General features: G+C 40.8%; 2 protein-coding genes across 6 annotated transcripts; one reads left to right on the top strand and one right to left on the bottom strand.

Moving 5' to 3' along the window:
- The first annotated feature begins 280 nt into the window (after window positions 1–280).
- On the top strand, window positions 281–18,632 carry LOC132873446 (ran-binding protein 3-like). 2 transcript variants are annotated; one of them, XM_060909028.1, is made up of 14 exons: window positions 281–659; window positions 7,280–7,338; window positions 7,476–7,500; window positions 7,598–7,663; window positions 7,856–7,918; window positions 8,614–8,679; window positions 8,769–8,866; window positions 9,054–9,151; window positions 11,820–11,898; window positions 12,003–12,084; window positions 13,082–13,203; window positions 13,302–13,422; window positions 13,683–14,003; window positions 14,587–18,632. In XM_060909028.1, the coding sequence occupies exons 1-14, from the start codon at window positions 536–538 to the stop codon at window positions 14,610–14,612; spliced, it is 1,350 nt and encodes a 449-aa protein (XP_060765011.1). In that variant the 5' UTR covers window positions 281–535; the 3' UTR covers window positions 14,613–18,632. The 2 variants fall into 2 exon arrangements, with proteins under 2 accessions (XP_060765011.1, XP_060765010.1); XM_060909027.1 differs by having other exon boundaries at window positions 11,991–12,084.
- Window positions 18,633–20,196: 1,564 nt separating this feature from the next.
- On the bottom strand, window positions 20,197–26,814 carry LOC132873732 (methylosome subunit pICln-like). Of its 4 annotated transcripts, none has more exons than XM_060909526.1 (7): window positions 26,350–26,814; window positions 23,667–23,803; window positions 22,281–22,406; window positions 22,097–22,201; window positions 21,811–21,984; window positions 21,309–21,378; window positions 20,197–20,780 (listed from the first exon to the last, which is right to left on the bottom strand). In XM_060909526.1, coding segments are annotated over exons 1-7 (732 nt in total). In that variant the 5' UTR covers window positions 26,469–26,814; the 3' UTR covers window positions 20,197–20,779. The 4 variants fall into 4 exon arrangements, with proteins under 4 accessions (XP_060765509.1, XP_060765508.1, XP_060765507.1 ...); XM_060909525.1 differs by having other exon boundaries at window positions 22,281–22,409; window positions 26,350–26,812; XM_060909524.1 differs by having other exon boundaries at window positions 20,197–20,489; window positions 22,281–22,409; window positions 26,350–26,812.
- Window positions 26,815–27,320: the final 506 nt, after the last annotated feature.

The raw sequence follows: 27,320 nt of genomic DNA, 5'->3' as shown, positions 1-27,320 counted from the left end.
ATCCAGAGATTTGAAGAACCACTGAAGCACCTTTATTTTTTAGAGTGTAGCCTACTTTTTTTTAAACAGTTTTTGTTACCTGTGATAATGAAGAGTCATGTGTAAAAACTCAAAACTGTTTCATTTTTGAACATTTTTAATAAGCGTCAAAAACCAAACATGGATGAAACAAGTCCCTTTTAGGTGAAATATTTTTCTATTATTTTTTTTCTTCTTCTTAGGAATAGAAAGCTGTGGCCACGCCCCCTCGGTGCAGCGCAGTAAAGGCGCGCGACGTGAGAAATCGTTCACATTCACGCTGTGGATCGGGAGGCGCGCGCCCTGGCGCACCATCAGCACTGGAGGAGCTGCGTTGGTGGGTTAGTGGGTTAACCTGCCTGTTTCCTGGATAACATTTTTAGTTTGGTAATTATCACGGTTCTTTTGGAATTAGCCTATAAAACAGTTGTGATCAGGGCGCGCGCTGGTGCACGCAGTAATTCTAGTGTGGAATGCTGGTGCGCGTGAACTTGTGAGCGCGCTCTCGCGGAGGGTGATGAGAGGGCTTCCTCATGCACAGCGGCCCGGGATCATGGACTGCTCGGCACACGCGCGCGGGAGCCTCATATCGACCCTCGCGCACTGTCTTCAACCGGACACTGCGCACGCGCCACCACGGGGTATGAACTTTTCAGTAATCTGCGTGACATCCTGTATACACACTCAGGGTCGTATTATTATTATTATTATTATTATTATGTAGTTTGTTTTGTATCTCTTGCACCTGGGCATGCTTTCTTATCTTGAGTTGCATGCATGAGTAAACATCAGCAGTTATTGCACATCTTGATAATCTTATCAAAAACCAGACACAGGAAAGAGGAAAAAAAAAGACTGATCTAGCTGAATTCAGTAGTGTTCAAACATCACAATACTCATATCTCTAAGAGAAAAGTACGAAACCATACCTTTCCTGTACCTGTCACTGGTGAAAATGTGAATGTGACAGCGTCAAAAATGATTTAAGATACAATCCTGGCTGTATCTTAAATCATACCACTCTTGCACCTTTAATTAGGCTTATCGCTGGGGCAGTACCCTCTCTAAGGGACTGATTTGTACTCTTTATATCCTGCTTGGGAATATATAATGTACCTTTTTGGCCCTAGTTACCTTGAGGTCCAATAATGAGCCTCTATTAGTATAGATTGTACCTTGGGGGATAGAAATGGACTCCTACTGTACCCCTATTCCTGACCGTGTACACGCACATATTAAAAGTACAAAAGGTGTCCCCAGTAACGAGGAAAAGTCCTCTGTATATCTGCATCCAATCAACACGATCGATCAGGATTATTTCAAAACCTGATTGATCATGCTTGCACAGTCCTGAGCATGCTTCGTTATCCAAAGCTGTTAAAGTTGCAAGCAATAGAGATTTATTAATTCATTTACAAAACAAGTTTATACAGCTTTAAATACCATGAGCAGAGGTCACTAGAGAAAAGTACACATGTGCATTTAGTATGCACTGTTTCTCTGTATGAGTAATATGTGCAGTGTGCAGTATGAGAAATTTGGCTTTAAATTCAATGTGGCGGAGTCCCTCACGGCCTCACAGTGCTCAGGATCGCATATTACACATTGCAGGCACTCAGCACATAAGGCACGATCACAGAGGGAATGAAACACAATCACACTGCACCGTTCATTCTTAAACACTCCTTTAATCAGGGTTGACTGGACCTCAGTTACGGATTGCAGAGATGTGACGTAGGAGAACATGAGCTCTTGGGAGGAGAGAACTTTAAGGGGTATCAGATCAAGGCAGCTTAAAAAAGTTCATCCTGAACTTTGGTATGAGCCTGTTTACTTAAGTCGAAGACGGTTTGTTTCTTAAGCCTGCTGCTGATCCCTCTCTTCAGAAATCCACCAAGTATTAGCTCACTCCCAGAGCTGAATCATTTCATGCTACCCTGACATGTCTGCAAGGCATGTGATGGCGACAGTGCTAATATTAAATGACATATTGTTTTCAGAGACAGGACATTTTTATTGTTTGTTTGCCTCAGATGGGTCCTTGAGGCACTGGTGATAATGTGCAAAATTCAGGAAGCTGTGATAATCACACCAAAACCCAACACATTCCATTTCTACAGGGTCAAATGTGATTTCTCTGAACTGTAGTCTGTCAACACCCTTTAAAGAAAAGACATGTCCTTAGGTTCTGATGAAGGTAATAATATTTGGAGATAGTTTAAAGCCAACGATTCTCAAAGTGGGTTCCATTGTACAGTTATTATAATTGCGTTACACTAGTCACAATTGCAAAATTGCGTCATGAGTTTCATCCAAACTTCAATGTCAACTTCTGTCTATCTAATCTACTCAGAGTTTTATTGCAGATGCCTTCTGTGAGTGGAAAGTTTGGCAGTAAGAAGCTCTGTCCAATAAAAAGTCAAAACATTACTGCACACATTTAAATAATCAGGTAATAGTTGGATTATGTTCATAAAATAAAGCTGCACTGAGAGGTCTGTAGATTTTTTTTTTTTACAGTTATAAGTATGGAAAACCATTTGAGAGTACCTGGGTTCAACAACCATGTTTTTTTTAATGTGCTTCTTTCTAAAGCACTCTCCGTAGGACAAACAGACGAATGCCAACATGATTCATCCGCTGAACATACTCGGGCTCCTCCTCAAAGTTGTGCTGCACCAAATAATAAACCATAATATTGAGACAACGGTTATACGCAGGCAAAATTCTCTAACTGAAAAGAAACCTGAAGTTAGTTAACTGTTTGAGTATGAAAGGAGAACCGAGTCCCATTGATTGGGAGGACAATGGATAGGGCTTTGATGGTAAGAAAGAATAAATCTTATAAACTAGTGAGCTCATAGAAGGCTGCTTGTAGAGCAGTACGTTTCATTTATTAATAGTTCTGCACATCCTGTTCACTGGTGCTTGATGATATCATCTGGCAGAACAGAAGAAGGAAGGAGTGTCTTATTTGGCGTACTGCGTATAACATTGTGATCAAGCTATAACCTTTGGAGGAGCCCTTAACACCTGTCAGTTCATAGTGCTCAGCAAGGCTTTACATATGTGTAGAGTGTTTATAGATTTTATACTTTGAGCCCCTTGGACCTCTGATATGACGCAACAAAGAGATCGTGCAGAGTCCCCTAAAGAAAATGCAGCTGCAGTATTCAAGTTGTTGTTCTTGTTTTGGCCTTAAAAATACTAAGGAAGGCCTACAGGCTTATATCCAAGTGCTCAATGAATGAAGCCTTTTATCCACAAGGCAGTGATATATACTGTATATCAGAGCGGGGAAACCCATTGTCCAAGGATTGGCCGCTGACTCCATTGCTATGGGGTGAGATTGTTTTCTCTCAATCCTCTACTCCCTCCTTCCTGGTTCAGGAGGAACGATCTGGTTGAAGCCAGAGTTTCCCAGTCTGTGTCGACAGGCAAAGTGTGCCACGCCCCCTCCCCAAGCACTGGACTGTGGGAGGAGTTAATCTGACAACAAGACAGAAGTTCCTAAAGCTCAGCCACAGCTGGCATCAGAGTTTATAATGCATACAGGGTCTGCCAGAGGAAAAGCGTTTTTTATAGGCTATTTAAACTCAGCAAGAGCATGGGGAAGAAAACAAGACGGAACAAGTCAAAACTAGCTTCGACTGGAACCTTTGCGAAAGGAAAAAAAAAGTGTGGCAGCCAATTTATGTGTTACACAATAGCGGCTTGTACAGCTAACTCAGGATTTTTCATTTGGCACATGCTTTTATTCAGTAGGATTTAACCCTTGCTTCCTCTCGACCTAAAGAGAGTGATGCAGGAACGTACGTAGTACCTAGAATGTACGTAGAATGTACGTAGTCCTTTAGTCTGTCCATCTCTCTCATCTCCACATCTCTACACTCTGCAAAAAACGATAAGCTTCCAAAGCTTCGACTTTCATGTTAATACTGACATCAGTGACGTCATGCTTGGATGCTCTTAGATCGAAATGCAATGCAACTGCATTGTATAGAACTTTGGGTGCAGCGTTTGTGGTTTGTACAATTTCCGGATTGGATTTTTCATCCATATAATGTCGATGTTGCTTGAAGGCAAAACCTGACCATTTACGCTTGGTGTTTTGAGAATAAACACCATTGTATCTGTGACATCAGAGCTTCACAACAGCTAACACCTCACAGGAATAACAAAGACACAACACATCACAAACATTTCAATATACATATTTAATACTGTATGTTTCAGGATGGACTTTTCCTTTAAAAGTAGTGTCACTGATTTTTAAGTCAGTTAACTTGGTGCTACTTGGTGGACTTTTGGTGGAGCCAATGAAATATCTGTTCTGAGGACATCTGATGAGCATGAGGCTCTGTAAACAGGAGAAACACCAAATGATGTGGATCACCAATGTCCAACCAAGTGTGTTTCTACATGCCACTTCAGAAAGCTTCACCTTCTTGCACTAATATTCAAGCCTTCATCATATGCATTTTTAAGGATGTGGCTTTGAAAAGAACACCGAAGGGAGGGAATACATTTGTTTAAATTTTGAGTTTCAAACTCACCAGCTTCAGCTGACTGTACCTTTAAAACTCATATTACTTTCTGCTTAGCAGTGCTTCCAAGTACAGTAATCATCATCCTATAGGCAAAGAATAATTCTAACATGCTGCATCTCATCTCTCCCCGTGTAAACAAGCTGGCTCCGGCTCAGCTGCTTGTCATTTTCAGCTGAAAGCTCTTAACCTTGGAGCCTGCAGCTGATGTGTGGACTTATAGAAACACGTCATGGTCCACCCACTCAGGCTGCCCTGGCGTAGGGTTATTATACGTGACTGCTAATATGACATGAACTTTTGTCCTGTATTTGTGTGAATGGAATGTTATGGTGAAATTGGAGTTATGCAAGGTTGTATAGTTATAGTGCATGTTCATTCATGCAGTTACATCCAGCGAATCATGTAGCAGCAGCGCAATGGATAAAATTGTGCCGCTGCACGTCAAGAGCTTCAGCTAATGTTCACAGTAAACATTAGAACTGGAAGAAAAATCTGCATGGATTATGCCATTACCTCCATAGAGTTTCCATAGAATGGCTGTGAAAGAAGAAGAAGACATCAATGGAGAAGCAGTTGTGAGCGGAAATGCTTTGTTGATAAGAGAGATCAGAGATGCATGGCCAGACTGAATCAAGCCGACAGGATGGATGCAGTAACTCAACCACTCTTTACAACTGTGCTGAGCAGAAGAGCAAGAATCTGAGGCTACACTGGGCACGTGCCCACCAAAACCGGACAGTTGAAGATTGGAAGAACTTCACCTGGTCTTTTTCTAATCTACACTTTCAGGCCCAATTAATGTTTCTAGTATCGCAATATTTCATGCAAATAGACTAGTGTGACCTTAATCACTCTATCCATCTATACTCAATGCAGGCGTTCCACCAGTTTTCGACATTCTGCCATGCAAAATCAAACCGCAGTATCTACATATTGTGTCGGTGGCAAAAGACGATCCAATAGCGAATAGGTGATGCTATTGGACCGTCTTTTGCCACTGACACAACATGCAGATAGTGCAGTTTGCCTTTGCATGGCAGCATTACTTGCTCATTAAATCAGTAGACTCGAAGATTATACCAGCACATGTGTAGAGTGCATTGTACTCAAGCTCTAGTGTTAAATGATCACCTTTACATTTTATTTGGACTTACTGGATGTGCCATGCTGCACTTGGTGGAGATTTGGATTGTGCCAGACAGAGAGAATACACTTACCAATGGCTGTCAGGTCCACTGTTATTTGTCACTTAGCACATGGGTGTCAGCTTTGAAACTCATATGGACGCTTTCTCCAGTGATAAACAGTGTATTTGAAAGGCACGCTCTTTCCCCCAAATTGAAAAAGGGTCGAGCTTTAAGCATTGCCAAAAAGGGTACATGTGATTACTCTGTGCTCCACTTAGACGGAAATAGCACAACAGTCGAGGTGGCATGAGGCCTACTGGCTGGATGGTGTGGAATTTGATGATGTCATACTATGAAACAAGGATGGTCTTTAAAACATCCTGCATTTGCGATTATATTCATTTGATATCATCTATGAGATGATGTATAAAACTTTTTTATAAAGGTCTCACAAGATATTTTGTGCTCGTAATTTGTAGCTATAACCAATACTATTACCTTTGGTTGACCCTTAAACAAACGACCCAGGCAAGGGAACTGATGATCCGTCTCTTCGTTTCCAAGTGAGTCATTTCGAACGCAGACGCCAACAGTTTTAACCTCTACAATCAGGTCAAGTGTCTATACTCTACCTACGTGTTCCTGAGGAGTCACCTTTCTCATATATGAGTTCAGTGACTCGAATGGGGGCCAAGAAAAACTTGCTGCATGGATAATGCGATTTGAAACGGAGCAAGAAGCCCTTAGCAGAAGGTCAGAGGCAGGATTATCTACGTCACTGCTGGAGCACAGAGCTGCCCATGATGCATCAGTCAGCCACAAAAACATTACAGCTAAACAAAAGAGATGTCGCATCATTACCGGGCCACACAATCATATTGCTTGGTTCCAGCTCCATATTTCAAGTAATCTCTGGTTAAGATTAGTGCTGTAGACAGACGACACAAGAAGAGTGCTGTTTATTTTTAGCCGCAGACAAGGATTAGTTTGACCCAGGGCCAAATGGAACGTCAGTGTGGCTCGCACCTCCAAGGCTGCCGGTCTCACTTTCGCCATGGTACAACCCTTGATTCTTGTGAACATGATGATGGAGGGCTTGCGTAAGGATCACTCGAGCTGAAGGACTCCATTCATACAGTCGGTGGGCAGGGCAGGACCGGGCAAGACTGTTTATAACTCTGAGAGCTATAAATTATGCATATATATTTTTAATAGACATATTAAAAGGGAAATTTGAAACATTATTATTATATTTGGTCACATTTATTCCTCTACTATATATTTAAGCACATATTTATGATGCATTTTATTCTTTTAGCTTTGAACTGAATAATGTAACTTAAAAATTATTTTCTTTTATATATTCAATAAATATACGTTCTTTAAGGGTAGCACTTAGAGCGTCAATTTCCCAGTGTAGCATAAGTTTTTTGGGTTTTTTTTTCGGAGAAAAAGATGTGTACAACTGAGATGCATGAAGCATTAACTGTTCTATAATTATTCTTATACTTAGTAGAGATCAGTTGTGTATGAAGAATTTACATCCGTTCTCCACAGTACAACCCTGTTGTTTTTCTATTTCAGACAAACCCATACTTGCTGCTCCAATGTTCATCTTTCAGAAGATGACAGCTGCAGCGAAGGTGAGGCCCTGAAAGACATGTTGACCAAATATTAGCACGTCTAATACCAATCTCAACAAGCAGCTACATTTAAATGTTCAGTACATTCGCACAGTTTGTATTAATGAGGCTAAATCAACCGTATGTTTCTTAATTAGAGGACAGCAGAGGAAGAAGGAACTGGTACGTACTGTACTGTATGCTATACGACGAGTATGCAAATTAACTCTAATTGTCTGTGTTTGGAGAAATCCCTCACTAGTTTCTGCTCTCTTTTTAGGAGTAGGTGTGAACAAACGCATCAGATCGCTCACCTATCCTTCTTTGATCAGTCGGAACAAAAAGGGTAGGGATTTGAAATATATTTGTTTTGTGTCACCACCAGTTCCAGTTCCTGAGCTCTTCTTAGTTTAGTCAACAGACCTCATTTGCATTTTTCTTTTTAGAGAACCTCTGTAGATGTGAAACATGAAATGATCAAATCAGGCTATTGGCAATCAAAATAAAACTCACAAAAATTCTTTTTTGCCCCGAGCAGACGCTTGTGGTGTCGGAAAACGAGGGCGCTCGAGTTCTCTGTCCTTCCCACCGCCTTTACAGGGTAAGCAAGCTCTCCGTCTTTCTCTCCCTCTCTCTCTCTCTCTCTGAGCTCATACACAAACCAAAGTGCCTCTGACGTGAACGAGTTTAGGATCCAGAGGAAGTGACAGAGCTGCCATACTTACTGACTTCTATTTAGGCTAATCCCATCCACTCAGAGCTCAGGTTCCAATCTGCCCCTCACTCCCTGGTTTCATTTTCAGACTCGGTAACAGTGATTACTATCCCCCTTAAGCGGACCCTCACTGTGGTGCAGAACGTGTGCTCTCGGCTTGGCAAATCCAACAAGAGTGTGTTTCATACACTGTAAACAGCAATACCTGTTTTTTAGCTCAGAATGAGCACTTGGGGATATATCCAAGCATGATTAACTACAAAACAAAGAGACTGCTTGGCTGAAATACTGTGTTTTTTTAAATACTTCCTTTCTCATAGTGTATTAATGCCTAAAGCAAATGACTGTGCTTTTGTCACTGATTTGATCACTGTATAAAAGGGTAGGGTGTCTTGAGTCATTATTGGATAAAATTCTTGAGTAAGAAGAACCATAATAATTTTCAACAAAAAGCCAAATGGTGTAAATGTTTCAGTAAATAAGACAAAAGTCTCTGTGCAAGAAGCTGTACTGAAAAAAAAGAGTCTCTTAATTTTTGAGAGAAAACATAAATGCAATATAACTGTTGTTTTTATTTATAGTCCCAAGATCAAACGTGTTCATGCCGTCAACCTTGCACAACTCGAACCAAGTCAGTTCCTCTACACGTTAGTATCTTTAGCTTTACCTTGTATTTTTCTGTTGATATCATTTTCATACAATACTATTCACTTAACACGTCCGGTTGTGCTTGCAGCACCTCCACGGAGCAAGGTGAAGACGACGCTGTTAAAGCCGGCTTCGCTGGTAGCACCTGAGCCATGGAGCAGCCATGATGTCCCTCGTATTAGACAGGTATAGCATAAACTTCACATTGCCAAGCTTCCCAATGCTTCCATAGGTGCCAAGAGATTCCATCTTGTGTAGCTTGGGAAGGTTTTCTAAACCTGTTAAATATCTGCTCTGAAGATTTATGTACTACAAGTTAATACAAGTCAAGCTGCAATCCTGTTCGATCAAGTTGTTGTACTTGTTCATCCAGGTCGGCCTTAATGCCGATGGAAACCTCTCCAGGGTTACGATTGAGCTTTCGTCCTCAGCCAGTGCCTTAGAACAGCGGATGTCACCCCAAATGAGCAGGTCAGCTTCATACCCTAACTCTAATAAAGTAACATACACTATGTTCAGACTGCAACCTGAAACGACCCATATCCGATTTGTTGTGAAATCCGATTTTTTTGTTAGGCCGTTCACATTACCAATTATATGAGACTTGTATGCGATCTCCAATATGGACGGAAAACGACCCAAAAGTGTCCCGCATGCGCAAATTGACACGTAATAAGCACATCTACGTAATACGTAAACAAAAAAAAAAAGCGCACTCTTCAAGTTTAATGATTTCTTTTTTTTTGTTTGTTTGTTTAATTATCTGGTTAGTGTTAAAGTGTGAGGTCTCGTGTGTGTTTTTGTTTCTGAACTGAAATGAAAACGTGTAGCCTGGTAACGAGGGTTGACTCCTAAATGTCTCTCTAATTTCTATATAAGTGCACTACATGTTACTAGGAAGTAATGGATTTTTAAACTCTATATAGTGCACTCGAGCTTCAGTAGGCAGTCATTTGGGATACGGCCGCTGTATTACCAAACTCTTAATTCAGGCTTAATAATTTGCACATATTTATTTCGTCATATTAATAAACTTTTTCTACATTTTTATAAATATTTATTTAGATTGTTTATAGCCAGATGAATTCTGCAACTTCTCTCAGCGCTGGCTCAAGGTGCAGAAACACCAGTGCAGTTTGCTATGGAGATGAGGCGAGACCTGGCGATGTGGTTTTTGTGGCGGTGGCGGAACTCACACAATAATCTGATTAATGTGGGCAGCAGACTAATGAGACCGAAGGTGTCAAATTACTGGAAATTTCCAGAACAATCTTATAATCTTGTAATACAGGATGGTTTAAGTTATAAATCAGTTATAGAAACTGTTTTATTTAATCAGGCTAACAGATAAACATCCAGGTCCCTACCAAATCCACCATTAGCTTGATCAGTTCTATAAAAGTCTATTTAAATTCTGAAAACTGTACAAATGTTGTTGTTTTCCACCAAAGAGACGGGATTAGCCAACGCAGAATAGTGACATTTGTCTCTTGTTGATGACATGTACTGTAGGTCGCATGAATGCGACCTGTCCGGTCAGACTGCAGTCGCATGTGAAAATATCGGATATGTATCGGATTTAGGACCACATATCCAAGCGGCCTGGGTCGCATGTGAAAAAATCGGATCTGTGTCGTTCAGATTGTCAATAACAAATCGGATACAGGTCGCATATGGGCAAAAAAATAGGATATGGGTCGTTTCAGGGTGCAGTCTGAACGTAGTCATAAAGTACGAACATGGTCCGAACCTGATGGAGGTTAATATTTATCTATTTACAAATATAATATTTGTTGATCACAACATCCAGTGGCTTTCCACCAAATTCAAGAAAAAAAAATTAGAAGGGCACTCGGAGAGCACAGACCTCCACCAAGGACAAAAGTCGACTCTTCTGTGATTTACAGATCTGCAACCGCACCCACGTTATATGTCTGGAATATATTTCCAAAATGATGTGCCTAATCCCAGAAATCCCAGTATTATTAGGATTACTGTCACCCGTGAATGTGGATTATAATATCGAGTCATTGTATTTCTACACTGGTTATGTTCCCCCCCGTTGAACTTTATATCCATCTGTTGGATTGTAAGATGTATGGGCAATGCTGTGTCTCGCAACATTAGTGAAAATGAAAAAAATTCATGGATCCACCCCGTGACTCGGCTCCGCTCCAAAATTTAAAGGCTCATTCCTTGGCCCACGTGCCACTGTTCCACAGAAATCGGATCAGTAGGTTTTGTGCAATCCTGCTTACAGCCAGACAAACAAACCACACCTAGAACACAACCTCCTTGGCAGAAGTACATTTATGCTTGATGTTTTCAGCAAGGGAAAAAAAAAGTTACAACTCTGCCAGTCCTGAATTCTTCCTCCTTTTATTATACTATATATTACTCTCTTGCTTTCTCTCTCCCCTGATTGGTTGCTGGCTCTTGCCGGTCACCGCGTATTCGGACTTCTTTTGTTCCTAAATTTAGTGTATGATGATGGTTGACATCTGAGCTGGCGCCCTGACTCTGAACTACTATTAGAGAACTATCCGGGTGACTCATAGCATTTTAGGAACATTGCATTATGTGGTAATATTTCCTCCCTGACTGAATAATTATGTCTTGTAAAATTTTTCACACACACACACAAAAAATCCCAAGCTCATGTTAGCTAATATTTCTGATCCAATGAAACTTTTTGAAATGCTACTTGAGAATAATGTCATACAGCTTGGACCAAAATGAATCAAGTACACAACTCGGATGTTATGATTATTTACTAGTGTCCAGAAGGGTATTAGTTTCAAACTCCTGCACTGCCATGATACGACTGTAAGCAAAGCCTTTAACCCTTACCTACTGAACAACAGTTAACATAATGTCCATTCCATGTTGAAATATGCATATACTTGCTTTAAACAACTTAATATAGCTGCATGCCTGAACTAAAGAACTGAAAGAAATAAGGATAATAATGCTTGTTTTGGCTGCCTACATTTGACAAAAGTGGAACATTTGTGTAAATCTGATTTCTCCCAAAACATCTCGTTTTGCCTCAGCAAGCAAAATTTAATTGTACTTCCAAAATGACTTGCAGGGTGATTCGGATACAAGACTGAATCCAGGGATCACCTTTCTTTTTCAGAAATGTCTCACAGACAAGTACTGCCATCACTGGAAGCATCCAGTTTGTGTTTGGGGAGAATATGAGCGAGAGGGTACTGGTAAGCCTTGTTTCATTTAATACTGAGTAGAGTTATTATGTCTGATGCATTGGTTCATTTTGGAAGCATTTTGCTGGGTTAAAATAACGCAGATTGTCTCTCAGAGTCCACCTTGTAGTGAGGACAAGTCTGAAACGGACTGCTCGTCCGACTCCGATTCCTCCTGCACGGAAGCCACTGACACAAGTATGTGGTGTTTAGTGATCATGAATGAAAATCAGTTTAAACATACGTATGTGCTTACGTACCTGCCAAATGCTTGCTTTATGTACACATGGATCCAGTTCCAAGAGGATCTGACTGAGTGTAGCATTTCCAGCTGTCAGTCAATCATTCAGTGGTGTTTCGCAGCATTTGAAACCACCTAGTGGTTGAACAGATGTACTGATTCTCCACAGAGTATTATCATGATCTCATCTCATCTCATTATCTCTAGCCGCTTTATCCTTCTACAGGGTCGCAGGCAAGCTGGAGCCTATCCCAGCTGACTACGGGCGAAAGGCGGGGTACACCCTGGACAAGTCGCCAGGTCATCACAGGGCTGACACATAGACAACCATTCACACCTACGGTCAATTTAGAGTCACCAGTTAACCTAACCTGCATGTCTTTGGACTGTGGGGGAAACCGGAGCACCCGGAGGAAACCCACGCGGACACGGGGAGAACATGCAAACTCCGCACAGAAAGGCCCTCGCCGGCCACGGGGCTCGAACCCGGACCTTCTTGCTGTGAGGCGACAGGGCTAACCACTACACCACCGTGCCGCCCCTTTCCTTATTATCTCTTATTATAAATTGATATGACTCCAAGATACCCCAAACTAAATTATGAACCTTATACACACACGCACAGGGCTGTTGTAAGGGTCTCATCCAGGCTGATACTGAATTCTGAATACAAAGCCGTTTTAAAGGAACTACAATATTTCATCCACCAAGTACAACGGTTTCATTTTGATACATCACTACAAAACCGTATGTAAGGAGTAAAACATGACCGGCTGTATCGTATTGCCCTGTTTTTATTATTTTCCTACGTTGTATAACAGCACATCCTGAAGACTTTATTCCTCTTTTACTAACAATAAACAACACTCTGCTTTTTAACCATTTATAGATATATTTAATTTTGTTGAAGTGTTGCGATAACCGAGGAACATTTGGTGTCTCCTACGTATATAGTGACTGCACAAAACACACTATGGGAATCCGCTGCAGCCCACACGGCAGCCTGCAGGAGACGCTGTCTGCTCAAACAAGTACAGATCTTCACCGGAGAGGAGAACGAGAGCAACGTCGTCCAGGTCTGGATTATTCCTGCTTATTCTGTTCATAAATAGTGCACCATTAATGGTGCCACCTGTGCAGGTTGTTCTGAGACTGTGTCTTTGAAATCTTTTAGCTGACGTGCAAGCTGTTTGTTTTGGAGAGGGGAACCCACTCGTGGAGTGAGAGAGGGAGAGGAGTCTTACGATTGAACGACTTGCGAACTAAATACAAGGGGTGTTTGCAGTCAAGGATGGGTAAGTAATGAAACTAGACTGTAACTTCAGCTCAAAATCGATTCCCTTTTATCCATTATCTGTATAGTTCCTTGCGTAAACATTTTAAAAATAAGGTTTAGCGATTTTAAAAAGTTCTTAGACCCCCTGCCCAAGGATAACTCACCATGATGCTGCCACCACCGTGCTTCACTGTTTGGATTGTGTTTACACATAAAAAGTTGTTTAACCTCAGATTTGACTGTTTATACAGTAGTCCCTACGAAACTGTTTCTCCACAGTGATGAGGCACCAGGGCAGTCTGAAACTGATCCTGAACACCAAGCTGTACCCGCATACACACCTGCGGTGCCCAGCCCGGAGGAGCCTCCAGGTGACGGCCACTGACTTGGAGACCCACAGTGTACGTGTGTTCCTGGTCCAGGCTAGTGCCCGAGACATTGCCCGCCTCTACGTAGCTATTCACCACAGACTGGTGGCCCTACGCTGCAGTACAGCCCTGTTCAGGGACCGAGAGGGACGCTGCAGCAGCGAGGAGGACAACGACAACGAGGACACGAAGGCTAATGAGGAGGCATCGCTAATCACACACACCAGATCTGGTAACAACTACATACAAGTCATATTTTACACTTAATATATCTATAGTTTGGTTTACTGAAAATATAAACTGAGATTTGCCTTCTGTCAAATATTATTAAATCTTATTTATTCCTTGGATCTAGCAACGTACACTAGCAGACAGTACACACAGTTTTAAGTTTAGTGACCTAAACATAATCGTTGTAATATAAATATTTCATGGCGCATATTTACGGAAGGGAAACCCCAAAGTACATTACGGTGTTGCTGCACTGTTAGTAAAATTTTAAAGTTTGCCATTCTGACCCTGACTGAACATAAGGGCTAAATTCAGATTGCTTTCTGGAAAGATGACGACTAAGAGTACGGTCATTTCCAGTGTCTTCTTTAGAGGCTCAGTTTAAAAAAAATCTGTATGTTCCACATAAATACATTGAAACAAAACATACTACATCCAGAAATGACACTCGTGAATAAGTTCGCTTTCAGTGGCCTGGACTTGACATCCAGTTAAACTATCCTCCATGCCTCTCTTTTTTGGAAGTGTTAATAACAACTCTACTTGCAGATTTACTCATTACTTATTATTTTTCTTCCTTCCAGGAAGTCATTCCAGGCTCCATCCGTGAACATCCCAATCAAGCTTGTGCCTAACAAAGAGTCTGGTCTCAGCCATGTCGTGAACAGCAAGATCTTCTTCTGAATTTACAACCCCGATTCCAAAAAAGTTGGGACAAAGTACAAATTGTAAATAAAAACGGAATGCAATGATGTGGAAGTTTCAAAATTCCAGATTTTATTCAGAATAGAACATAGATGACATATCAAATGTTTAAAGTGAGAAAATGTATCATTTAAAGAGAAAAATTAAGTGATTTTAAATTTCATGACAACAACACATCTCAAAAAAGTTGGGACAAGGACATGTTTACCACTGTGAGACATCCCCTTTTCTCTTTACAACAGTCTGTAAACGTCTGGGGACTGAGGAGACAAGTTGCTCAAGTTTAGGGATAGAAATGTTAACCCATTCTTGTCTAATGTAGGATTCTAGTTGCTCAAATGTCTTAGATCTTTTTTGTCGTATCTTCCGTTTTATGATGCGCCAAATGTTTTCTATGGGTGAAAGATCTGGACTGCAGGCTGGCCAGTTCAGTACCCGGACCCTTCTTCTACGCAGCCATGATGCTGTAATTGATGCAGTATGTGGTTTGGCATTGTCATGTTGGAAAATGCAAGGTCTTCCCTGAAAGAGACGTCGTCTGGATGGGAGCATATGTTGCTCTAGAACCTGGATATACCTTTCAGCATTGATGGTGTCTTTCCAGATGTGTAAGCTGCCCATGCCACACGCACTAATGCAACCCCATACCATCAGAGATGCAGGCTTCTGAACTGAGTGCCGATAACAACTTGGGTCGTCCTTCTCCTCTTTAGTCCGAATGACACGGCGTCCCTGATTTCCATAAAGAACTTCAAATTTTGATTCGTCTGACCACAGAACAGTTTTCCACTTTGCCACAGTCCATTTTAAATGAGCCTTGGCTCAGAGAAGACGTCTGCGCTTCTGGATCGTGTTTAGATACGGCTTCTTCTTTGAACTATAGAGTTTTAGCTGGCAGCGGCGGTTGGCACGGTGAATTGTGTTCACAGATAATGTTCTCTGGAAATATTCCTGAGCCCATTTTGTGATTTCCAATACAGAAGCATGCCTGTATGTGATGCAGTGCCGTCTAAGGGCCCGAAGATCACGGGCACCCAGTATGGTTTTCCGGCCTTGACCCTTACGCACAGAGATTCTTCCAGATTCTCTGAATCTTTTGATGATATTATGCACTGTAGATGATGATATGTTCAAACTCTTTGCAATTTTACACTGTTGAACTCCTTTCTGATATTGCTCCACTATTTGTCGGCGCAGAATTAGGGGGATTGGTGATCCTCTTCCCATCTTTACTTCTGAGAGCCCCATGCTACTCCAAGATGCTCTTTTTATACCCAGTCATGTTAATGACCTATTGCCAATTGACCTAATGAGTTGCAATTTGGTCCTCCAGCTGGTCCTTTTTTGTACCTTTAACTTTTCCAGCCTCTTATTGCCCCTGTCCCAACTTTTTTGAGATGTGTTGCTGTCATGAAATTTCAAATGAGCCAATATTTGGCATGAAATTTCAAAATGTCTCACTTTCGACATTTGATATGTTGTCTATGTTCTATTGTGAATACAGTATCAGTTTTTGAGATTTGTAAATTATTGCATTCCGTTTTTATTTACAATTTGTACTTTGTCCCAACTTTTTTGGAATCGCGGTTGTAAACAGTATGGAGGCTTTTTTGTGTGTGTGTGTGTGTAGCTGCCTGCAAAATTCATGAATAGTATTAAAAACGCATCCTTTTACCAAGAACAGTTTTTCTCAGGTCGGAGACAAGGATGCATACATCATCTCTATAATATAAATATTTTTAATTTAAAAAAAAATGAATCGGGCACTACAATTATGTTGATGTTTTTCCACTTTTAGAAATGGAATCATTTCAACCTGAACAGAACGCATATTCGAAGAAACTGTTGTTTATATTATGTGATGTCGTTTCATTTTGTTTTTGGTTATTTTTCCTACTAGAGCAAGGAGTCCAATTTTGTGGTCTTTTTGGCCAGAGTCTACACTATTTTAGCGCTTCAATCCACCTGAAATCAACCCATGATCAGGTTTAGTATACCATTTAGGACCACATGTGAGCTCTTCCGTGACGAGTGGAAATGAAATGAGAGTTTATAATGAGTGAACTGCAAACGTACCTTGCATTTGTACCTTAAAGGTGACATATTATACCCATTTTCCAAAAGGTTGACATAGTTCCCTGAGGTCTTCATGAAATATCTACTGTATAACATGCTTTGGTCAAAATACCACAAGGAAAAACACCACAGCTCCTTTCTTACTGTCTACACAGCCTTGTTCAAAACAGCCGATTTCAGCGTCTGTTCCTTTAAATTATAAATGAGCCACTGCTCACTACACCCCCATCTTCTGCCAGCCAATCAGGTCGCATTTTCCACCTGAATATTCATTTGCAAAAGCAGTTCTCAAGCCACGAGTGGAGATCCTGAGATGAGGGCTGGTATAATTCAAATGAGGTCCCTTTGTGACATAGAAAGTGGAGCCAAATCTGAACAGCTTGTTGAAGCCCATATTTCTGAAAAAGGCAGCCCAAAAGAAACTGACCGGGGATCTTATTTCGGAGTGTGACAGTTGGTAGGCTCCAGGTACCCAAATGTACGTGCGCAAGCACTGAAAAAGTGAGTTTATATAATATGTCCTCTTTAAGTTCACATTATACATTCACAAGCTCGTGTATGTCTATATGGATTTCTCTCTTGTAACTGTGAAACTGCGATGTCTGGAGGATCTGGGACATGATCTATCGTATCTATGCAAACTTTAAAGTAAATTCAGATGGAATTTAAAAAAGGGCCAATTTTGGGACAACTATCTTTTATTTATTCTCTGATTTCTTTAATAGCACTTTGTCAGAAAGGGGTTGAAATGATCTTTGCTTCCTGTTACTGAACACGGGCCTACTGCAGGTCCATTCAGTCTCGGTCTGTGCCAATTATTTATAACGTGACTGTTAGATATCTGGGCTCTATTAAGAAGGGATTTCCATTCTACCTCATGAACAGTATCTTTATACCAACTGATCTCCAACGCTCAGATTTTGGTCCAAAGAGGAGCTGATCTCTCTTTTTTTTTTTGTTTTTAAGCAAGCTTATTACCTGAAACCAGTGTTAGTGTTTTGTGCTGTAGTTCAACCCTTAAAGTGCCATTCCACCATTGGATGTATTCTTTGGCATAAAATACAATATATTTTATGACAACATGACTAGACAGAGAAATCTTTTAGCTTCAAAATGATATATCAAACATAATTTTTTGACAACGACAAGTATATTAATTTTGCGACCAAAGTCACCTACCCTTTTAATTTCCGCGCGGTAGTGAAACGTGATGTCATCGGCAGGTTCCCCTTCTTGTGTACCACGTGTCGGTCTATTTTTAGACCAGGAAACCCCCAAAGTGAGAGAGTCATTTCTTCTTGTATATGGGGGCCAAAAAAATTGCGAAAAATTGAGTTAATCTTTCAGTTAGCTAGATTTATTGGTATTAGCTAGATTTATTGGTATTATTTTTATCGCGTTCTATCCGCCATTGCTGATAATATGTGCCACGTCACACGGTACACAAGAGGGGGAACCTGCCGATGACATCATGCGCGGAAATTAAAAGGGTAGGTGACTTTGGTCGCAAAATTAATATACTTGTCGTTGTCAAAAAATTATGTTTGATATATCATTTTGAAGCTAAAAGATTTCTCTATCTAGTGATACCATTTATATATGTTGTCAAAATATATTGTATTTTATGCCAAAGAATACATCCAATGGTGGAATGGCACTTTAAGGCATAAAAGACAAATTCAAATACTGTCTACAGGCCCATTTCTGTTTGTCAACTGCATTTTTATTAGAAAATCTGCAAAAAAGTAAAGTTATTATACTACTGCCATCTGGAGAAGGATTTCATTTCAAAGAGTTGTAGATATTTTTGTATATCTATTTAATGGATTAAATACCTAGTTTTACTACATGGAAGGCCTCATCTCTTTTTATGGAACCATGTTTCTGTTAAATATTTGTTTCTAAGTGGTCAACAAGGGTGTGATTTAATTTTCTATAACAGGTTTTCTGTGAGGACGTGTGTTTAGATACATTTGGAAGGAGTCTCCAGTGTTAGCGCTTTATAAAATAAGTGATAACAGGAACTAAACTACAACGTTAAATAAAACTATGACATGATTATTTTCCCATAACAGCATATCCTGAAGTGTTTTATTCCCTCTCATACCATAGTAATTTTCCATCAGTTACTAAAATATGCCAAAAACTAACTGATCATCATGACTCCTGCACCAACACTGGAGATTTCTTCCATAATTGCGGACTAAAAATTGCTTTACAGAAATCACACACACCATCACTGATATGATTTCTTGGGTAAACGATCGTTATACATAGATCATGCCGATCAATTATACAAGTCGGTCATTCTCGAAGCAAAATATTCGAACCAAAGCATTAATTTGAACCCATTAATTACTGTTCTAGGTTGTTCATCAACACCTTCTGAGCACTCAGATTCAAGAATTCAACAATGCTGTGGTAAAACAGCTATTAGCCTCACACAGAAGGGGGGGGGGGGGGGAGGCTATTTGAGTTCAGTCAGTCAGTCATTCTTGGAAAAAAAATATCATAGTCTTGAAGACAGCAAGTTCCTACAGACAAAAATCCTCCTGAATGTTTAGACTTGTCCACTGTACACCTCATTTATGTATTTAAAAATTGTTAATGGACTAACAAACCAGGAATCCATTATACCTCCTACAATTTCGTTAGGTTTTTACTGACGCACGATACCGGAGGATTCATTTCTAACTAAACTATACCACATTGCCCAACTTGATCAGTGCAAAATAGCAAAACAGTCTGTGGCAACAACAATAATCTGAACTTTGCTGAGATCTCAGCGTTCTAGCCACAGCTCTCCTCAGCAGTTTGAGCTCGTAATTACTCTGGACATCTCGTGGGGAAAAGCTGAGCAGAGTTTCCTGGGCAGGCTGCTTCATTGGTTTAAGATTTTATCCTGTAAATTGTGCAGTGGAAAATAAGCGCATACTATTCCCACCCTTCAGACTTTGAAGCTAACTTAGGGATCAAAGTTTAAAAAAAAAAAAAAAAATCCTGAAATATTTAATAGGCTGCTCAACATGCAGAATGAAAATGGCCATTTTATGGCGAAATATTGAAGATGGTGCATTTAGACACTTAATATGTATTAAAGTGAGTGATTGAATACCCTAAGCATCCAAGCTTTTCTAGCTCTGTGATGCAGAAAATAGTCTTTGCAGCATGTTAATATGCCATAGTAGAGTCAGTCTGAGCTCTGATTCCCTGCCAGTGCTAGCTGCGAGAATAAAGGAACTTATTTCATCTGTCTGGAAGATGGGCAGAACTGTATCGATCACGAGTGTGAAAGGGAGAAATAGCAAAACTAGGGCATTCATTTTCCTGCTAGCACCAGCATGCACACAGCAACACAGTATAAAAACCTTCAAATCAGACAAAAGAAGAAGGAAAAAAAAAAACCACCCAGAGCAAATTACATTTAGCTTTATTTAATGTGTTACTGAAAAGCAAATATTACTACACACTGGTCCTTGTCAGTAAACAAAAGGTCAATACAAAAGATGGTTTGACAGTACGACTGGTCAGCACAAAAAGGAAGGCTGGTGTGAGCCAGTAATTGTTAAATCACTAATTCGTTGCACATTCATCAGGCCTAGTGCTTTGGCTTCCGTTGCACAATTCAGTGTCTCCCCCTGCTAGCCCGTTCCGGCTCCGTTTCAAGTGCTTCTGCCGAGAGAAAACAAGAGGCCCTCTGTTCCGTCTGCAGGACGGCAACAGAGTCGACACAGCTGATTAGGAACTGGCTCCATGAGCTGTGGCACTGACAATCACATGTGCACTTGGAATGAATATACAGAACTGGATGCAATGAACTTTACAGCAATGATTTCTTAGCTTGGCTCAGTAGCCTAGCACACTGGATTTGTACTTAAAGGCTTTGGTTTTTGACAGTCGAGTGCAAAGGTTTTCATCCTAGCATTTTAAACATGACATCATTCCAGGGCTACATCATCAGGAGAATATTGCGGGCCTCTCTGGTTCCAGATCTTTTCTGAAGAAGGAAGTGTATGACTTGCAGTTTGTACAAATATAGCAGAGGGAATGTTCAACATAGAAAGAAAACATTGCAAATGTGAAGATCTAAAAGAATTTGGTTCAAGTCATAAAGGGCATATGTTATTAGTAACTATAACATCTAGATTTAATGCATTTTAAAATTTTTAAACCCTGTTCCCGGGGCCCTCCTGCTCTGCAATTTTTCCATCTTTCCCTGCTCTACCTACCTGTACCTGACCGAGTGGCACTTTTGATCAGCTGAGTACACCTGGTTTTATCAAGAGCATGTTAAATCTCACTAACTTCAATCAAGTGTGTTTGGTTTGGAGTAAGGATAGACAGAAGATATGCAGGACAGCAGGACTCCAGGAGGAGGATTGAGAAGCACTGACAGAACCAAAACGAGCTTCAATTTGTTCTTTTGGGTGTACAAACTTTTGCATTGCCTTAACAGTCTCACCAACACACCATAACGTGTTCCCATGCAATTATATTAAATATTACAAAAGAACACAAAGCTTACCAGTGGTCAACGTCAGCGTCGTCAAACTGCCCGGAGACTCGAAGAGCACCCGAGTCAGTCTTTGCATCACCTGTGAAAGGAGAAGTGCTTTCAAAAGGTTCATAAATAAAACCGTTATTTCAACACAGTGATAGAAACACTATGGTCTTGAAAAAGGATTTGGAACAAGCCACAGAGAATTTGGAAATCACTTTCCAAGCCTTGGGTTGAGTCCCAAATGAAAGCTTCTCTAAAATGGCTGAGTACTTGACCACATGTTACCAAGGGATTTTATAGAGGTCATTATTTAAAAAAAAAAAAAGCATGCATGCATTAGTCAGAAAATGATAGCTTGCACATCAGATCAAAAAGTTATACTACTAATCTATATGAAAAGACTCAGAATAAGGGCAATCAACAATGAGATTACTGGCCAATTGTAAAAATTACAGAATGTGTGCGTTACTATTTCAAACCAGAAACCAAACCGCCACACAAAATGTTGTAAAAAAGTGTATTAAACCATCGACTGTAGCTGCTGCATCCTCAGTCCTGACTCCAGCCATGCAGCGTTGTGGGTCCGAGGACTGACCCAACATCCCTTCTGCCCTCTCCAATGTGGCCTGGCCTTCCATGGTCAGCTGAGACAGGCCCTCCTCAAATGAGTAATACGTGGGTAGATCAATCTGGCCTTGCTCTACGGGCCAGTTATATATTTATTTATTAAAAAACACCCACAAGTAAGACAAGTGTTCACGTTGCATTTGTTTAATCTGTCACTGCAAAATTTGTTTTATGAAAAGCCTTACCGGCCTCTTCGACATCATACTCGTCACCATCAAAATCAGAATCGGAGCCGTCTGGATCAGGATGCAGGGCTTGGCACTCGGACATGGCTACAAACATCTTCTCCACTGCAGCTCAGATAAGATAGGGGCAGTCACAAAATATTGACAAAAAGCATCATTTTGAAACGGCACGTGAAACACTTACAAGATTCTTTATCATTTGGAACAAAGCGGATCTCCGTGAACGCGCCTGTGGAGACGTCGTCGTCATCATCAACATCGTCTTCACTACTGCCATCTGCTTCGTCTTTCACGTCATCGTCCTTGGAATCTTCTTAAAGCACAAACCACAGCAAGGTAGCAACCTATGTGAGATCATCAAATGTGCTAGCAACATGAAAGAACTGCAAAGGATACATCTAGAGCTGCGTATTTCAGCAGACCAATCAGTACTTCGAAAAAAAAAATAAAAATAAATAAATATATATATCTCGTAGCAATTTCAATAAATTTAGGCTTCTGGAACAGATCCACCATTGTGGTTCATCCAATAACATGCATTTATGTAACTGAGCTGCTTCCAGCTAAATCATCGGAACAGAGACTCGCTACAGGGTTAGAAAAATTAGATCAGAATGGGGATAGCTTACAGTGACTAACAGTTTTCTTTCCCCATTTTATTTACCTTCTCTTGTTTGAGTCGCAAACAAATGCGATGGCTTATTTTAAAAAAAAGTCAACTACAAAAAGTGACATTTAAAGATGACTGGATGAAGAAGTAAATGTTTATTCTGCACTTCAGAATTTCATGAATTAATGCCAATAAACAAATAACGTCACCATTCAGTCATGTCAGCTACTTATCTGAACCTTTCTAAGAACGAAAGTTTTATGTAACTGGAATTTCATATGAAAAAAAATCATCTCGGTCACAGGAACACTTCAAATAAAAGTGCTTCAAATAAATAGAAAAGAAGCACCTTAGATCTGTCCTGCCTTTAAGGTTGGCCAAAGCAAGCAAGCACGCACGCACGCACGCACATACATACAGAAAGAAAGATGCTTTTCTTCAGATATGTACTGTCACAAAAGAGCACAAGAGAAGCATCTCAATATGAAGCACAGTTTTCCCAGGAAATAGCTGGCTTTGTCTCTTAGACCACCGGAAAGACTTATCCAACAGATGACCAGATTAAAAAAAAAGTTAAGCATGGGGTAGGAAGGCTGCTTTCAGCAAGCCCACACACACTGAGCCTTGTCTGCATACATACCTCTCTGAAAATGTCAAGCCCGTGATTATGCATGTGTGCTGTTAAGGCTAATTAAAAAGTTAGGATGGATATTCCAAAGTCTGACGTAATGCTGTAATCCACAACAGTAAGAACACTACCCTTTCATTTTTAAAAACACCCAACAGAGAGGTTGTCAGTCCACTCAGTGTAAGCCTGTAGCCATTTCCTCTGCAGCATTTATATCAGCTCCTGATACACCTAAGCCAGGTAATTAATACTGTACTATAAATACATTTGACTCGGGTGCGTTTGGTGCGGACACAGAACGACTCCCCCCAGTCTTCGATCTGCATTCATACCTTGATGCCTGGAGTTGACCTGAACATACAGATGCTCTGCAGGATACGCGCTCAGGTCACGGGAGATGGCATGGAGGCTGATGGAGGGATAATCTAGAGAAAATCCTAATCCAGATCCATCGATCCAGGATACACGACTGAGATGGGGAAAAACGGACATTTGAAGACTTGATTATTTTTTCATGTACGGATGCATGACTCAGAGTTGTGTTAAAACAACACCACAATAATAATAGGCAGCACAGTGGTGTAGTGATTCGCACTGTTGCCTCACAGCAAGAAGGGTCTGGGTTCGAGCCCAGTGGCCGACAAGGGCCTTTCCGTGTGGAATTCGCAGATTCTCCGTGTGGGTTTCCCCCACAGTCCAAAGATATGCATGTTAGGCTAACTGGTGGCTCTAAATTGACTACGTGTGAACGTGAATTGTTGTTTGTCTCTATGCGTCAGCCCTGAGATGATCTGGCGATTTGTCCAGGGTGTACCCTGCCTCTCGCCCATAGTCAGCTGGGATAGGCTCCAGCTTGCCCGTGACCCTGCACAGGATAAGCAGTTACAGATAATGGATGGATAATAATATAATAATAGCTTGAAAAACCACGCAAGATGCATTCATCTCTATTGGACGCTCATGGACAAAACGTTCAACAAGGGATTTGTTTTTAGATGGATAACTTTGACATGTAAAACCTTTTGTTGGTTCTACAGAATCTTTAAAGCGGTCTCTAGATAGGAGCAATTCCAGCGTTATGGACGTGACACTTGAACTCAAAATGGCAACAAATGACCCAGTGCATGTTTTATTGTCTCCCAGTATTTAAACAGGTGTTGCATATTTTAAGGCTGTACCATACTGGAGAAGTGATGGAACAAGAACAATTCCCATAGTACATCTAGGGCATGCCAGAAAATGCCAATAAAAGATGCGTTATGGATGTGACAGAAAAAGTATCACTTTTCTTGGGTGACTGTACATTTTTATCTCTCTCATCTCATTATCTCTAGCCGCTTTATCCTTCTACAGGGTCGCAGGCAAGCTGGAGCCTATCCCAGCTGACTACGGGCGAAAGGCGGGGTACACCCTGGACAAGTCGCCAGGTCATCACAGGGCTGACACATAGACACAAACAACCATTCACACTCACATTCACACCTACGCTCAATTTAGAGTCACCAGTTAACCTAACCTGCATGTCTTTGGACTGTGGGGGAAACCGGAGCACCCGGAGGAAACCCACGCGGACACGGGGAGAACATGCAAACTCCACACAGAAAGGCCCTCGCCGGCCACGGGGCTCGAACCCAGGACCTTCTTGCTGTGAGGCGACAGCGCTAACCACTACACCACCGTGCCGCCTACATTTTTATCAAACTCTGAAATTGTAAACCTAATGTCGAAATGGAGATATCCATTTGATAGAGGGGTCCAAGGTGAATATTAAAAAAAATCTTTGTTTAAAATATTTTGTATTTCATGCAGCGTTTCGGAAGGAAAAGTCAGCGTTATGGATGTGACAAAATTCCGTTATGGATGTGACACGTCTGAAATAGACATGGCATATGTTTAGAAAATCAGCAATATAACCACCATAATATATCAACTCAAAATGAATTAGTTTTGCGCAAAGAGCGTGTTCTGTGTTGCATTTCATACGGATGTATAATAAGAACTTTTTCAAAAAAAATGTTACGGATGTGACAGCGCCTGTCCTGTAAATCGGTGTCGCATCAACACGGCTCCACGGTGACAATGAAATGTGAAATCATATACCTCATTTACAGTTTGCTTCAATAACCCCATTGCGTCCTGAAAGGATGCTGAACATTGTTGTGGGCGAATATATGTATCATATTTTGGTTGTTGAAAAAAGTACTCAATTTGCATTGAAATCACCAAATTCTTGACGGTCATTAGCTAAAGTAGTGAAGGTGAAGGGAACAATTCTTGTGACAAATTGGTTCAACTTATTCACATCTGTAAAATACAGGCCTAGGTGAGATCTCTGGGAGTGGTTTTGATGTATTACATGTTGCTTTATTTTTGCATGGTGAGGTTGACATTTACATGGAATTGCCCATAGGATAGTTTTACAGCGCAAAAAAAAAAAAAAACGTTACAGAAAAATGTTTGAATAGCACAGCATATTACAAAAGCCACTTTTCAGACAAAAGCACAATGCTGGGTTTTGCTGCAAAAATAAAAGGCGAGTCAAAACCTCCAGAGGAACTCGAACCGGTTCTGGAAGATTGTTAGGAAAACTTGCAGCTCATTTCCTTTTCAGAAAACTGCACTGAGACAAACAAAGGACATCGAACTAAACCCTATCCTGACTTTGCTTCATTTATGACTGCTCTTTAGACATTCTTTCTTGACATGTGCCCAAGACTTTTATTATATAAAAGAAACAACTACTCTGATACAAAACTCAACAGGTCAGGAAACCTTTTATGGGTTCTACAGAACCTTTTTTAAGGTAAATAGCACAAAGCAGATCATTTCTATTCCACACTGAGTGGGGAAGAAAAAAACAGCCATTTTGTTACTTTGTTTCCACATTTTGCAGACAGTGTAACTCAAACTTTAATACACCTCCTATATGGAAGAAAAAAAAGTGAGACAGGTTTGAAATACATCTCATTTCTAGTATTTTCTCTCAGCTTCTTCAGCACCTGGGTTGATCTTTACCTTTCTGCAACGCAAAGAGTTCCTGCCCCAAGTCTTTTCCCGTCCAGGACGGCAGTGATGTCCACTTCCTCATGTCTCACTCCTTCTCTTGGAGGAGAAACATGTTGCAACACGACCATTCTGACAAAATTTGGACTTCTTTTACCTTTTTTTCGCGACTTCAAACGGGAGTTTTAACTTCTGTGAGGCTCCAATGATGCTTTAGAGTTGCTTCACCATGGTTAATTTGAGTAAAACAAACGCTGGCTGACAGGATTCTCTCTCTTTCTCTCTCTCTCTGCTGTGACTGGAGACTGGACTGACTGTGGGTTAGACCTTCTACCCTACTGGTGGCGTGTTTTAGGGGCGGGAGTTAAATAAACAGGCTATTAAAACTTATAAAACAAGCCTCCATTTTAGGTTATACATTTATATAGCTAACAATTCACCCCATTTTCCCCTTCCACTGAAGGAAACCGTGAGACATTTCCGGGAAGGTGGATGAGTTCACCTGGAAGTTATCAGGCTTGAGCTTCTTTTATGGACGCCTCCCTCCCACTCCAAGTGATTTGGTAACTGCTTGAAATACACGACCGTTCAAAAGTTTGGGGTCACCCAGACAATTTTGTGTTTTCCCATGAAAAGTCACACTTTTATTTCCCACCATAAGTTGTAAAACGAATAGAAAATATAGTCAAGACATTTTTCTGGCCATTTTGAGCATTTAATCGACCCCACAAATGTGATGCTCCAGAAACTCAATCTGCTCAAAGGAAGGTCAGTTTTATAGCTTCTCTAAAGAGCTCAACTGTTTTCAGCTGTGCTAACATGATTGTACAAGGGTTTTCTAATCATCCATTAGCCTTCTGAGGCAATGAGCAAACACATTGTACCATTAGAACACTGGAGTGAGAGTTGCTGGAAATGGGCCTCTATACACCTATGGAGATATTGCACCAAAAACCAGACATTTGCAGCTAGAATAGTCATTT

This window comes from Neoarius graeffei, chromosome 25, assembly GCF_027579695.1.
Source record: "Neoarius graeffei isolate fNeoGra1 chromosome 25, fNeoGra1.pri, whole genome shotgun sequence".
Taxonomy (NCBI): Eukaryota; Metazoa; Chordata; class Actinopteri; order Siluriformes; family Ariidae; genus Neoarius; species Neoarius graeffei.
The sequence above is the reverse complement of the archived record's forward strand: the minus strand, read 5'-3'. Positions and strand labels throughout refer to the sequence as shown.

Coding starts and splice junctions, on each gene's coding strand:
- LOC132873732 (XM_060909523.1), bottom strand. CDS start 26,468: ATGGTCGTGTTGCAACATGTTTCTCCTCCAAGAGAAGGAGTGAGACAT. Junction 23,804..26,349: donor ACTCTTTGCGTTGCAGAAAG/GTAAAGATCAAC, acceptor TCCCCATCTCAG/TCGTGTATCCTGGATCGATG. Junction 22,202..22,280: donor TCCAAATGATAAAGAATCTT/GTAAGTGTTTCA, acceptor TCTGAGCTGCAG/TGGAGAAGATGTTTGTAGCC.
- LOC132873446 (XM_060909027.1), top strand. CDS start 536: ATGAGAGGGCTTCCTCATGCACAGCGGCCCGGGATCATGGACTGCTCG. Junction 8,680..8,768: donor CCAAGTCAGTTCCTCTACAC/GTTAGTATCTTT, acceptor TTGTGCTTGCAG/CACCTCCACGGAGCAAGGTG. Junction 13,204..13,301: donor ACGAGAGCAACGTCGTCCAG/GTCTGGATTATT, acceptor GAAATCTTTTAG/CTGACGTGCAAGCTGTTTGT.